This window comes from Branchiostoma belcheri, unplaced genomic scaffold (genome assembly GCF_001625305.1).
Source record: "Branchiostoma belcheri isolate BF01 breed outbred unplaced genomic scaffold, Haploidv18h27 scaffold332, whole genome shotgun sequence".
NCBI classification, from domain to species: Eukaryota; Metazoa; Chordata; class Leptocardii; order Amphioxiformes; family Branchiostomatidae; genus Branchiostoma; species Branchiostoma belcheri.
In genome coordinates this window covers 101,267-113,584 of record NW_017803946.1, presented here as the reverse complement: position 1 = coordinate 113,584, position 12,318 = coordinate 101,267, and the positions used below count along the sequence as shown (strand labels likewise).

The window sequence follows — 12,318 nt, the reverse complement described above, 5'->3', positions numbered from 1 at the left end:
GTCGGATTTTTAAGGTATTTTGGCATCTATAGCTACGCATTCAAGCTCAAAGCTCTTTTTGAAGTACTATTTTTGGGGGGGGATTTTTAGTCTTTCTTAAGAATTCTTTTTCCCCATCATTTTAGCTTTGATATCCAATTTAGTAACGTTGTCTGCTCTTCAATTTCTTTGATTGCATTAAGACACATTTATTGTGAACTAGGAACATAAGGTTTACTTTTCCTTTCACATGTACACATGTATACAGGTATGATGAAAGCATCAAGAGAACAAGGTCAGCAGGTGTGGATGTTTCCAGCCTACGCTGGGACTGGGAGCACACAACAATGTAGCAATAACAACACAGGTGAGTAGTGAGGTACATTTGATATGGATTGTTGCAGAATATACCCTTTAAATTTAAGGCACTTTGGAGACAGTAAAGACGTACATTTAACTACAACATAGAACCTAAACCTCTATGTTGAAAAAAAAGAAGTTTTTTCTGAAGAGTTGGATTTTAGCACAATTGACTATTGTTCCATAATTTTCCACCTGTTTCATGTAGGGCAGTGACATGCACTTCACCAGTAGCACAGTACTACTATTCAGCCAGACTGAAGTCAGGGGTGATGAAGACGATGCTGCCTTTGGTGTGCTGGAACTGCGGCGAGGAGGAAACGCTGCCCATACCAGCAGAGAAGACTGCTGCATACCAGACAATAAACCCTGTTTGCCAGGTAGGCATACATTTGTTACCTACTTAAATACATTACGCAACTTATGTAGAATAGCTCTAAACATATTCTGTTTGGTTCCACCTTTATTGATATTCTTTCTCAAACGCTCCTATAGACTATTTGCATAGGTAGAAATGTAGTAATGCATGCAAAGGGTTAATCAGCAACTAATTTTGCCTTTTATGCTTTGTTTCTGCAGGTCTGCAAAATGTGATGAAAGAAACAGAACGGGACAACTGCTGTTCCACCTGATTCATTACTGTTTTGATATGAATAAAAGACTTCTTGCTTGTTTACACTGTGTCACCTCATTCAATTTGTGTCCTAACATGTGTCGTCTCTTAGTATATTTCTAATCTAGGCATCTTGTTTTTTTGGGCCCTTCTTGTTTTTTTTTCGCCCTCTCGCATTAGCTTTGGAGTCTCCAAAGGACGTCATCCATAAAATTTACTTGGTGTGGCCTAATATGAAAAAGGCTATAGCTAGGGTCTGGCATTTTTTTCTCGGGTCGGTCGGGAAACAGGAAACACAATATTTTTTCCTAGACCCACTTGCTGTGACGTCATGGCAATCAGTGGTAATGGCTCAGACTCTGATAGTTTTACTGTAAATCATTCCCAGCAATCAGATTGTTGCTATACAATTTTTTTACGCTCGAACATTTTGCAACAAAATCAAAGTATCATCAATGTATCTTAATTCGAAGGCGTTGATTTTTTTCGGAAGTAAAAATCAAAGTAAACCATGCCATACCTTTTCTGACACCCAGTGTTCTGGCTGAGAGCACACTTCAGCATACTGTCCAGAGTCATCAGGCTCACGTGTTGGAACACATCTATAGAGGAGCCGGGACCCAACTCTTCCCAGTTTTCCTATGAGACAGCAGGAAAAAAAAATATTACAGCATTGCTCATACATTTATTTATTTACTTTTTTATATTCGAACATCTAATCACAAGACGTGGTGACGGTACACTCAAGTTTTTTCAACTTATATTATAATGCCGCCACCAATAACCAATGCAATACTCATTTTCACCTGAGCGAAGTGAATAAAGTCGAGTAAAATGCCTTTTCAAAGGGCACACGATCGGTGGCATGTCAGGACTCGAACCCGGGACTTCTTGGTTCCGAGTCGAGAACTCTGCCGCTACGCCACACGACCCCACATTTATTTGTCAAGAGCCGTCGTTTTGAGGACCGTCTGTCTTCTTGGTCAAGACAGATGGTCCACTGTGCACTGTTACCTAGTATATACACTTCAGTGCATAGTGAACCAGTAACACTTCAATTCAGTGCACAGTCAAAATTGCCCTGATGAAGATGACACACGGGCATAAAAACGCCGGCTCCTGTTAAACAAGTGGTTGTAATTTAAAAAAAAAACTTTACTATTCGATTATTCATCAACATGTTGAAATTATTCACGGGTGCAAGATTAAGCAAATTACTATACATGTATTAGATTGATGAATGGATGCATTATCTGCAAAATGCAGTTAAAGATAATTCTTATACCTACCAGCATGACATTTGTACTGTCAGAAAAGAGCTTGACGTAAGGCCTCAGCACCTCGAAGTGGAATCCTGGTGTAAGAAGTCGCCGGTTCCGGAACCACTTGGCACCGCTGGTGGTCAGAAGACCATCCCCTGTTTTAGAATAGATCTCACTGGTATTAAAGATTTTTACCACCTAATCCATGGAGTTCATAGCGAAACCACTTTACATGGCAATCGACTGTGAAAGCCACCCTGTGGTCTGTGTACATTGTACCTATAAATAAAGTCCATATATGCTGGTAGAAGTCATTATGAAGCAAGATTAAACTGTAATTTCCAACACAAGAAATTGGACCCAAATTTCCCATTGTTAGGATACTACTTGGAGTAATACACGAATGAATCTTCTAGGATTAATCATGCTTGCAATTCACCAGAAATGTTATTTGATCTGGTACATGTACTATGTCTATGGCATTACGTATTACGTATTATCATATAGCCAGAAGGCGTCGACCATTCAGAATGCTCCATTTCCTATTGGTTATCAGGCCGTAACCTCAAAAGTGGTCGGTTATTAGAATAACTGACCACGTTTGAGGATACGGCCTACACCGCCTTATCCTCGGTGTATATGTTGATATAATCCCTGTCCAGGTACGATAACCACCTCATAAACCACCTCGATCGCTCCGCTCACTTGGTGGTTTATTCGGTGGTTATCACACCTGACCAGGGATTATCTCACCATAGACACCTCGGGCGGGGCATTAACCCTTTATTAAAGTCTGAGGTGAATGCTGGAAAAGGTTATAAACCATTTGCGTAATATATAGACGTAAATAAAAGGTACGGACTAACTTAGCCAGGGTCTCAGCAGTCCGTAGATTCGTTCATCCTTTTTATCTGTTGATAGAAAGATTTAAAAAAATGCACGAAGTTTTTCCTTTGTCAGAACGTAAAGTCATACATGATAAAATGCCACTTGAACAAGAGTTCCAAGATCTCATACAACTTGTATGCTAACAAAAATATCTTATAGGAAAATAGGAACACGGACAGAAATAATATTTCAGTTAGTTAGAAGTTTTTGGAACCATACTGTAGCTTTATGACCTGACCTGGCCGCTGTAGCACTGCTTTGATATAGTCTGGGTGATTCACCGACAATACGCCCTCTAGTGGACCATGTTTGAAGATGTAGGCGTATGGATATTGGACTGCCCATTCTAGTCCGATCTTGTCGAATTCCCGTTCACCATTTGCCAGCTGTAAAACGACAGAAATCAACATAAGTCAGTAAAGACTTAGACTGCCCACCTACTGATGAGACAGGAATTGAGAGTAAATATGAAGTAAATATTGATAAACATCATCCATCAATAGAACATTGCAATTATATATCTAGTCCACACAAGGTCTGCTACAAGTTATAGACCGGTCGGACCCTTGAATTTAATCTTACCTTAGATCGTGTACTTCTTTTCTATTGAAAATATGGCGTTTATTTGGAAAGAGATGACTCATTAAAAAAAGGAATTCTGAAATCTCACACCTCAATGAAATATGTATAGCTTCTGTAATTTCTTTTAAAGTTTGAATCTACTGTGCAAGTGTTACCCTTACTACTAATACTAGTACAAATGGCAAAAGGATTGTGATTTACAACGGCTTGGCCTTCGGTGCAACATGAAGGAACCAGAGCCAGGAAACCGAACATGAGGGCACTGTGATTGGTGGCAATTTGCTAGCTACGGCCTAGTTAAACTCTCAGCATACAACAAAGACTGTGGGGTCGTGTGGCGCAGCGGTAGCGCGTTCGGCTCGGGACCTAGAGGTATAGGATTCGATCCCCACCCATGTCACCGATCTTGTGCCCTTGGGAAAGGCACTTTACACGAATTTCCTCACTTCACTCAGGTGTAAATGAGTACCTTAGTAGCTTCGGTCAGGGACGTCCCTCGGATACGACGTAAACTGGAGGTCCCGTGTTTGAGGAGAGCCACACCTCAAGCGCGTTAAAGATCCCACCACACCTTTCGAAAAAGAGTAGGGGCATGCCCCGGTGTGCGATGGTCCAAAATTCTACAGCCCAAATACTACAGTGTAGAAGAATCATCAGCAAGTTGAAGTTGGCTACCTTACCCACCCCCCCCCCCCAAAGACCCCAAGACCAACACACAATCTCAGCTGCGGAAACGTACACAGAAACACAAACCAAAAACAATACCTTCACGGAGGTAACAAGTAAACTTCACTTACTAACACCAGGTGTCCGAGGAGCCAGTGTGCCCCTGCCGGGACAGGGAAGTCCTTCACCAGTGCCCACAGCGCTCGTAGTTTCCTCTGAACAGTGGTAATGACCTTTAATACCAGTGCCACAGCTACAGAATGCAGAACTGGGCGGCTGCGACTATCTTGGAATTTAAAGACGGCTGTTGAGTATGGTCCGCCGACATTGCTGTATGAGAGTAGAAACCTCCCAACGAAAAAACCGAATCTGTTCAATTTTGTTATTCTGTCGGGTAACGAGTGTACGCCCACCAAATAGTGTAGCAGGTAACATCAGATTTTGGAGGAATCTTTCAGATTGTGATACAAGCACCAAACTTGGTACAACTACTCATGAGACATTACTCTTTTGAAAAAGTACGCGGGCCACTTGATTTGACTTTTGGCGCCCCCTAGCGGCGCTTTTTGGTACTGCAGCCGACCTTTTGGGCTTTATATCTCCTGTTCTAAACATGTCATGATTTTTATGTGATAGAAAGCTGTTAAAGTAAGCAGGATGTGAAGTAAATTTGGTGTCTCTAGCAGCTCGCGTTTGAACTGCAGGGGCGTTGTGCACCGGCAAAAACGCCTCTGCAGTTCCAACGCAAGCTGCTAGAGACACCAAATTTACGTCACTTCATCCTTACTGTAACAGCTTTCTACCACATAAAAATCATGACAGTAGCATGTTTAGAACAGGAAATATAAATCCCGAAAGGTCGGCTGCAGTACCAAAAAGCCAAAAGTCAAATCAAGTGGCCCGCGTACTTTTTCAAAAGAGTAATGTCCCATGAGTATTTGTACCAAGTTTGGTGCTTGTATCACAATTTGAAAGATTATTTCAGTTATCTGCCCCACTAAAAACAAAGAGTGACCCCCTTTCCGTACTAACAAAACTGGTCCAAAAATTCACGAGTTGCACATTCCCAGGATCCTTTGCGCACAGGGTAGGGAAAGGTTGCGGTAAACCACGTGACTAATCCTCGGCTCTGGTCGGAAGAAGTCGGAAGTGTTCGCGAGCGCTCGGAAATTTCAAAAATGGCTGACACCACTGCCGGCGGGGGGAGGCACGTAGTTTTTCACGGCGTTCGTACGGCAAAGCGGCATCGAATTTTTGCTCCATGACTAACGGTATGGGATAGAATAGGGTTGATTCAACATACTACGTGAAAATGTGACAAAAAGACAGACTTTTGAAATTGAATGCTCCCAGCCTACTATCGGCCAGATAGCTTAGGGCACCTTCTTCCGACCAGAGCCGAGGATGAGTCACGTGGTTTACCGCGGCCTTTCCCTACCCTGTGCGCAAAGGATCCTGGGAATGTGCAACTCGTGAATGGCGGAAGGTGGGATGGTGCAAAGGTTATAGGTTATGTATAAATAAGGTCAGTTTTTGTTTGGTATATGATAAGAGGTTAGTTGTCCATTTTGAGGAGGTCGGCACTTTCCATTAGTGAGCATATCTTGTCAGCAAAGTCGTATCTTGGCCCTAGTGTGGTCATTCTTGGAATTGGAGTAACAGGTGGCAAGACGTTGGACACGTACGCCTACTGTAACTACTTATCTACAAGGCAAATCTATCCACCCCCGAGCTACTAGCTGGCTGTCGAACTGCATTATTGTCAACCTTGCCCTGTGCAACAGAGCCAAGCTTGTGGCTATTTATTAATGCGTCAGCATGGTGTAACCTCTGCAAGTACTAAGGGAAATACGTGTTGACAGGGAAGGAGTGTGCGTGTGGGTGTGTGGGTGTGTGTGTGTTGTAATCAAACGTTGGCCACTTTAAAATCTCCTTAACTCCGGTGTGACGTGAATTAGGACAATAAGACAGAAGCAGCTATTCATCTCATCTTTTAAATTCAGAAAACAATTTCAGTCGAAACCCGTGATAACTACCTTCACATAACTGTCTCAAACGTATCACGTTATTTCACTACGTACACAGGTATTCTCCAACCATTATATCTTCTTCTAGTGAGATGAGTATCTAAATTTTCACCAGATACAGAACCATTAAATTTCCAGTGAATTAATGAGATAGAGGGTCGCTATCTCATTTTTTTACTAGAAAGAGTATCAAAATTCTTCTTCCAGTCAATTAAAGAGATAGAGGGTCGCTGTCTCGATTTTTTTCACCACAATGAATATCACAAGTCTCTTTCTAGTGAATTAATGATTATTGCTAGTATTATACAATGTATATATCTTGGAGCGTACATGTGGTAGCTACATTCTAAAAGTGTTAGAGAAAAGTATAGATTCTTGGGGGACACCACAGGTTAAATTTTTCTGGGAAGAAGTACAGTTTCCACTCGATAGATATTGCTTTCTGTTATACAGGTAGTCTGAAAGCCAGTCAATGGCAGAATATATCTTTAAAACCATACGTCTTGATAAATCAAAATTTATCAAGAAGTATACCGTGATCAACCGTATCGAACGCCTTGGATAAATCGAGAAATATTCCGACGGTGAACTCATTATTCTCCAGGGCCGACGTGATTTTATCAATACACTGTAATATAATATAATATATAAGTTGAGTTGCGCAGTAATGCGTTATAACGATACAACCCTGACAGCAATTTTAGTAAAAGTAGTGCCATGGAGGATAATATTGAAACATTACTTCTGATTTGGTTGTCAAACTGCAACCTGACATTGGTGGCAGATACAAACGTATGTTGGTAATTTTTGTTCCAGTCTCCATGTTGTTTTAGGCTGTAGACTGTAGTGATGGTTTGAAGTTGGAAATTTTCTTCATTGTTTTCTTTATTGTGCAAAGTCAACTCCATGCATACGAGATACATCACTGTTTCTTCTTGGTTAGATGTTAGATGAACAAAAATACAAATGATGTATCTTGAATAAGAATGTAAGCAATATTTTGCTAAAAGATTTACAGTCATTGTCCTTAATATATTTTTAGATTATCATGCAGCTTGTGCAGTATATGCACTGTGTGAGTTACAAAAATGAATCTTCATGGGAGTCATACAATGTTTCATAATTAGTATAAGATATTTGTTCTTACACTTGATATTACTAGGATTGTATACATAAGTCATTCTGGCTTTATCTAGAAAAATGATAGAAAGTTTCAATTGGTAAAAGGATTCTTCTGATCTCTGTCTCTCTCTTTCTATGTGCAGTTTCTCACTTCATCAGTGAGGCATATGTCTGTAAAAGAAACACATAATACTCTGATTTCACAGCGACTTTATTGAAGTCTTTAACTACATGTAGACATACAGACAGATACGTGGGTACAATGAAATTGACCTACGTACAAGACAACAGATACATCATATAGCCTGGTACAAGATGGGGCTGCAGATACTGGATATATCTGCTACAAAGAGCGTTTTTAGAAGACGTAGTAAGATCAACAAAGTTGATGCATCTTAGAGTAAACTTTACCTTGTAATCTTGAATGATCCGGTCCAGAGTCACCTTCAGGTCCGGAAAAGTTGGTCTGTTCTCAGGGAGGGTTTCCCAACAGCGCCTCATCACATCGTAACTGTTGCAGACAGAATACATGTAATACAAGCATCAACAAAACAGGTAATTCACTGAAATTTTGACAAGGCGTATATTTTACATGTAAACATTCGATGTGGATCTCTTTGTCGGTAGCCAGGTCTCATTAAAGGGGGCCCGAGCAATAGACAATGCAAAAACTATCACTGAACCCCCCTCCATGTTTACTTATAGTAATGAGTAAAACTACGAAGGCCCAGAACTACAAAAGTGACAGTGTCTGCAGCGGTCTGCAGAGGTGCTTACAGACGGCGTCAGAGGTTTTGCACACAGCCTCTTCCTCTTTGAGCACTTCAGAGGCCGCAACATTTGTCGTTCTGGGCTTTCGTATAAATTAAAGAAAGGCTGAATACAAGGGCTGTAGACGTACATCTCCTGAGGACATAGGGCAGGTTTCTCCAGTCTGTAGCCATCCGGCAACAGTTTCATGAGCTCTTTGCCGGTCATCCGACCGTACGGTTTCTTACCTGGAAGATAATTTAGTATATCACGATTAATCACAAAATTGTGTACATGTACAGATACATGTACATATATGGAGGCATTTGGACAAGGTGTCTACATGTTAATCGGCATGAAAGAAGTATGTATCACATTTTGAAATGCAATATTACATTTCTTATGCGATGATGGAAGAGACTTTGACATGATAACGTTGTGTCAAATACTTGTTTCCACTGCTTAAGAGCATCGTCGTTTGTACTTACCCATTGTCGTTTGTACTTACCCATTGTCGTTTGTACTTACCCATTGTCATGATTTCCCACAGAAGGACTCCAAAGGACCATCTGAAATGTAGAAAATACAACCCATTCCGATGTAACTTCATTTATCTATAACCCCCGATATGAATTTAATATTACAGAAATGCATATAAATTTTATGGATGGATCTATGGTTACTTAAATGCTTACTATGCCGAGATGTAGGAAAGTGTCAGTAGAATATACATACACATCACTCTGTGTGGTGTACGTGTGGTAGAAAAGGGACTCGTATGCCATCCAACGGACAGGAAGCTGGCTCTGGAGAACGGAATGTTAAGATACAATCAGAAAAGATCAGATTCTTGACATTTGCAAACGACTTTTCAAGATCGTATTAGTTTTAAAGAATATGAGACGACGGAGACATCATACCTTGGTGCTCTTGACGTACTCAGTGTCCTCGTAGATATCCCGAGACAGACTAAAGTCCGTGATCTTTGCCGTCAAATCCTTCCCGAGGAGCACGTTCCTGACGGCAAGGTCACGGTGGACACACTGGATGAATGAACGGTTACATTGTCATACTACAGTGTAGTTATATAACACGTAACAGAAACCAGGAAAAACTTCAAAACTCACATTCATCATTCAGAAATTTCAAGGTTAGCATAGGTTTAGAGGTTGATGGACAACGATAAAGTTTTATGATGATATGTAATAATAATATGTCTTTTTCAATCGAGATGACTTTCGCGATCGGTCGCATGTGTTCTTTCATAGCAAGAATGAACAGTACCTTTCTTAGATTCTGTTTCAACATTGTCTACCAGTGCGTCTGTCCTCTCCCTACCCACAGATGAACTTTATGTTGTTGTTACTTGTCATCAAAACAACATTTGATGTGCTAGTACGGACTATAGACACGGTTACGTGCGTGATATAAGGTCATGGTCTGATCCTCAGATGCATATCGTCTCTGCAAAATTTGGATACTAGTACCAATGAGGACTTATCAAATCTTATCTTTACTGTAACGTTGTTAAGAACCTTTCGACAAATTACTCTTTTAAGATATTTCAATATTTGTAATAATAGTATGGTGTATTTAAGATTTTAAACATTTGACAGCTGTATAGCCAATTTGAAATCGTAATAATGTTGTATTTTGTAACCAGACCCAACAATTCAGCCGAATGCATCTCGGCTGCCAGTGGGTCCTGGGATTTACTTGTTCATCAACAATAAACCAGTCTATATGTGACTACAAAAGTCTTGTGCTTGGTCATGTTGGTAGGGAGGATGTAAAGAAAACCAGCAACTTGCAACTCTTCGACACAGGAAAGTGCTTGTGTACCTGCATGGCAGCCAGATGACTCATCCCATTCGCGATGTCAATACCGAACAGAATGAGTTGGTCCATCGGCAGCTCAATCCCGTCGTCTGTCTGGTCCAGTTCCTCAGGACGGTTGTCCTTCAGCCAGTCCTTCAGACAGCCGTTTGGTGCGTACTCAACCACAAGTGTCAGTGGACCTAACGTGGATATCCGGATAGTAAGAGGAAGGATCTAAACTGATACTGAAGTTCTGTAAAGCGTAGAAGTTTTCAGATGACATCCACCAGTTTCCTTCAGCAACTGACGAGGCTACTTACCTGAAATGCCAATTTTAAATTTTACAAACTTTCTGACTTAAAAAAAATTCTTTACAGCAGACGAATAATATGTACATAAGTAGTGACATCACATCGCGAATTTGGGCTTTAACACTAGTATTACCTTCTACTGTGCATGCGCCAACCAGACTGATGATGTTGTCATGACGACCGACAGTGACCAGAATCTCCAGCTCACCCAACAGGTCCTGTTTGTCCCGGTCTTGGGCAGATGCTGAAAAAATGATGAAATTGTAAGAAGAAAGAAACAATTCACAAATTCATTATTGTACAATTGTAACAGGTCGTAAAGCTGATTAACAAGTGTTTCGTTATCCCATATATTGTATGGCCAATATGATGGGTTGTCTTTACCTCTCTCTATCTCTATGGCAATCACTCGTGATCTTTATTTGCAGCCGGATACAGATTCATGTACAGATACACAGTCATTCACAGATACAGATTCATGTACAGATATACAGATACAGACTTTCCGAGTAGGATGACCGTTTTGAGGACCGTCTGTCTTCTTGGTCAAGGCAGACGGTCCACTGTGCACTGTTACCTAGTATATACACTTCAGTGCATAGTGAACCAGTAACACTTCAATTCAGTGCACAGTCAAAATTGCCCTGATGAAGATGACACACGGGCATAAAAACGCCGGCTCCTGTTAAACAAGTGGTTGTAATTAAAAAAAAACTTTACTATTCGATTATTCATCAACATGATGAAATTATTCACGGGTGCAAGATTAGGCAAATTACTATACATGTATTAGATTGATCAATGGATGCATTATCTGCAAAATGCAGTTAAAGATAATTCTTATACCTACCAGCATGACATTTGTACTGTCAGAAAGAGCTTGACGTAAGGCCTCAGCACCTCGAAGTGGAATCCTGGTGTAAGAAGTCGCCGGTTCCGGAACCACTTGGCACCGCTGGTGGTCAGAAGACCATCCCCTGTTTTAGAATAGATCTCACTGGTATTAAAGATTTTTACCACCTAATCCATGGAGTTCATAGCGAAACCACTTTACATGGCAATCGACTGTAAAAGCCACCCTGTGGTCTGTGTACATTGTACCTATAAATAAAGTCCATATATGCTGGTAGAAGTCATTATGAAGCAAGATTAAACTGTAATTTCCAACACAAGAAATTGGACCCAAATTTCCCATTGTTAGGATACTACTAGTACTTGGAGTAATACACGAATGAATCTTCTAGGATTAATCATGCTTGCAATTCACCAGAAATGTTATTTGATCTGGTACATGTACTATGTCTATGGCATTACGTATTACGTATTATCATATAGCCAGAAGGCGTCGACCATTCAGAATGCTCCATTTCCCATTGGTTATCAGGCCGTAACCTCAAAAGTGGTCGGTTATTAGAATAACTGACCACGTTTGAGGATACGGCCTACACCGCCTTATCCTCGGTGTATATGGTGATATAATCCCTGTCCAGGTACGATAACCACCTCATAAACCACCTCGATCGCTCCGCTCACTTGGTGGTTTATTCGGTGGTTATCACACCTGACCAGGGATTATCTCACCATAGACACCTCGGGCGGGGCATTAACCCTTTATTAAAGTCTGAGGTGAATGCTGGAAAAGGTTATAAACCATTTGCATAATACATAGACGTAAATAAGAGGTACGGACTAACTTAGCCAGGGTCTCAGCAGTCCGTAGATTCGTTCATCCTTTTCATCTGTTGATAGAAAGATTTAAAAAAATGCACGAAGTTTTTCCTTTGTCAGAACGTAAAGTCATACATGATACAATGCCACTTGAACAAGAGTTCCAAGACCTCATACAACTTTTATGCTAACAAAAATATCTTATAGGAAAATAGGAACACGGACAGAAATAATATTTCAGTTAGTTAGAAGTTTTTGGAACCATACTGTAG

The 12,318-nt window shown here is 40.7% G+C and overlaps 2 protein-coding genes and 1 long non-coding RNA gene across 3 annotated transcripts in view; 1 reads left to right on the top strand and 2 right to left on the bottom strand.

The window, feature by feature from the left end:
- Positions 1–284: 284 nt before the first annotated feature.
- Positions 285–951, top strand: LOC109475339. Its single transcript, XR_002140531.1, has 3 exons — positions 285–346; positions 548–719; positions 919–951. It is a non-coding gene; the product is annotated as an uncharacterized LOC109475339 (long non-coding RNA).
- Positions 952–3,075: 2,124 nt separating this feature from the next.
- On the bottom strand, positions 3,076–5,131 carry LOC109475337 (cytochrome P450 4B1-like). Its single transcript, XM_019775952.1, has 4 exons — positions 5,127–5,131; positions 4,482–4,680; positions 3,341–3,488; positions 3,076–3,125 (listed from the first exon to the last, which is right to left on the bottom strand). The coding sequence occupies exons 1-4, from the start codon at positions 5,129–5,131 to the stop codon at positions 3,076–3,078; spliced, it is 402 nt and encodes a 133-aa protein (XP_019631511.1).
- A 1,307-nt stretch (positions 5,132–6,438) lies between these two features.
- Positions 6,439–12,318, bottom strand: part of LOC109475341 (neuronal cell adhesion molecule-like) — a 19,411-nt gene continuing 13,531 nt past the window's right edge. Inside the window, exons 17-23 of the mRNA XM_019775955.1 lie at positions 10,092–10,267; positions 9,170–9,292; positions 8,985–9,055; positions 8,778–8,818; positions 8,401–8,497; positions 7,911–8,010; positions 6,439–7,670 (exon numbers count right to left, since the gene is read on the bottom strand). Of these exons, the coding sequence (XP_019631514.1) occupies positions 7,647–7,670; positions 7,911–8,010; positions 8,401–8,497; positions 8,778–8,818; positions 8,985–9,055; positions 9,170–9,292; positions 10,092–10,267 (632 nt within the window). The 3' untranslated portion in view covers positions 6,439–7,646. The remainder of the gene's footprint in view (positions 7,671–7,910; positions 8,011–8,400; positions 8,498–8,777; positions 8,819–8,984; positions 9,056–9,169; positions 9,293–10,091; positions 10,268–12,318) is intronic.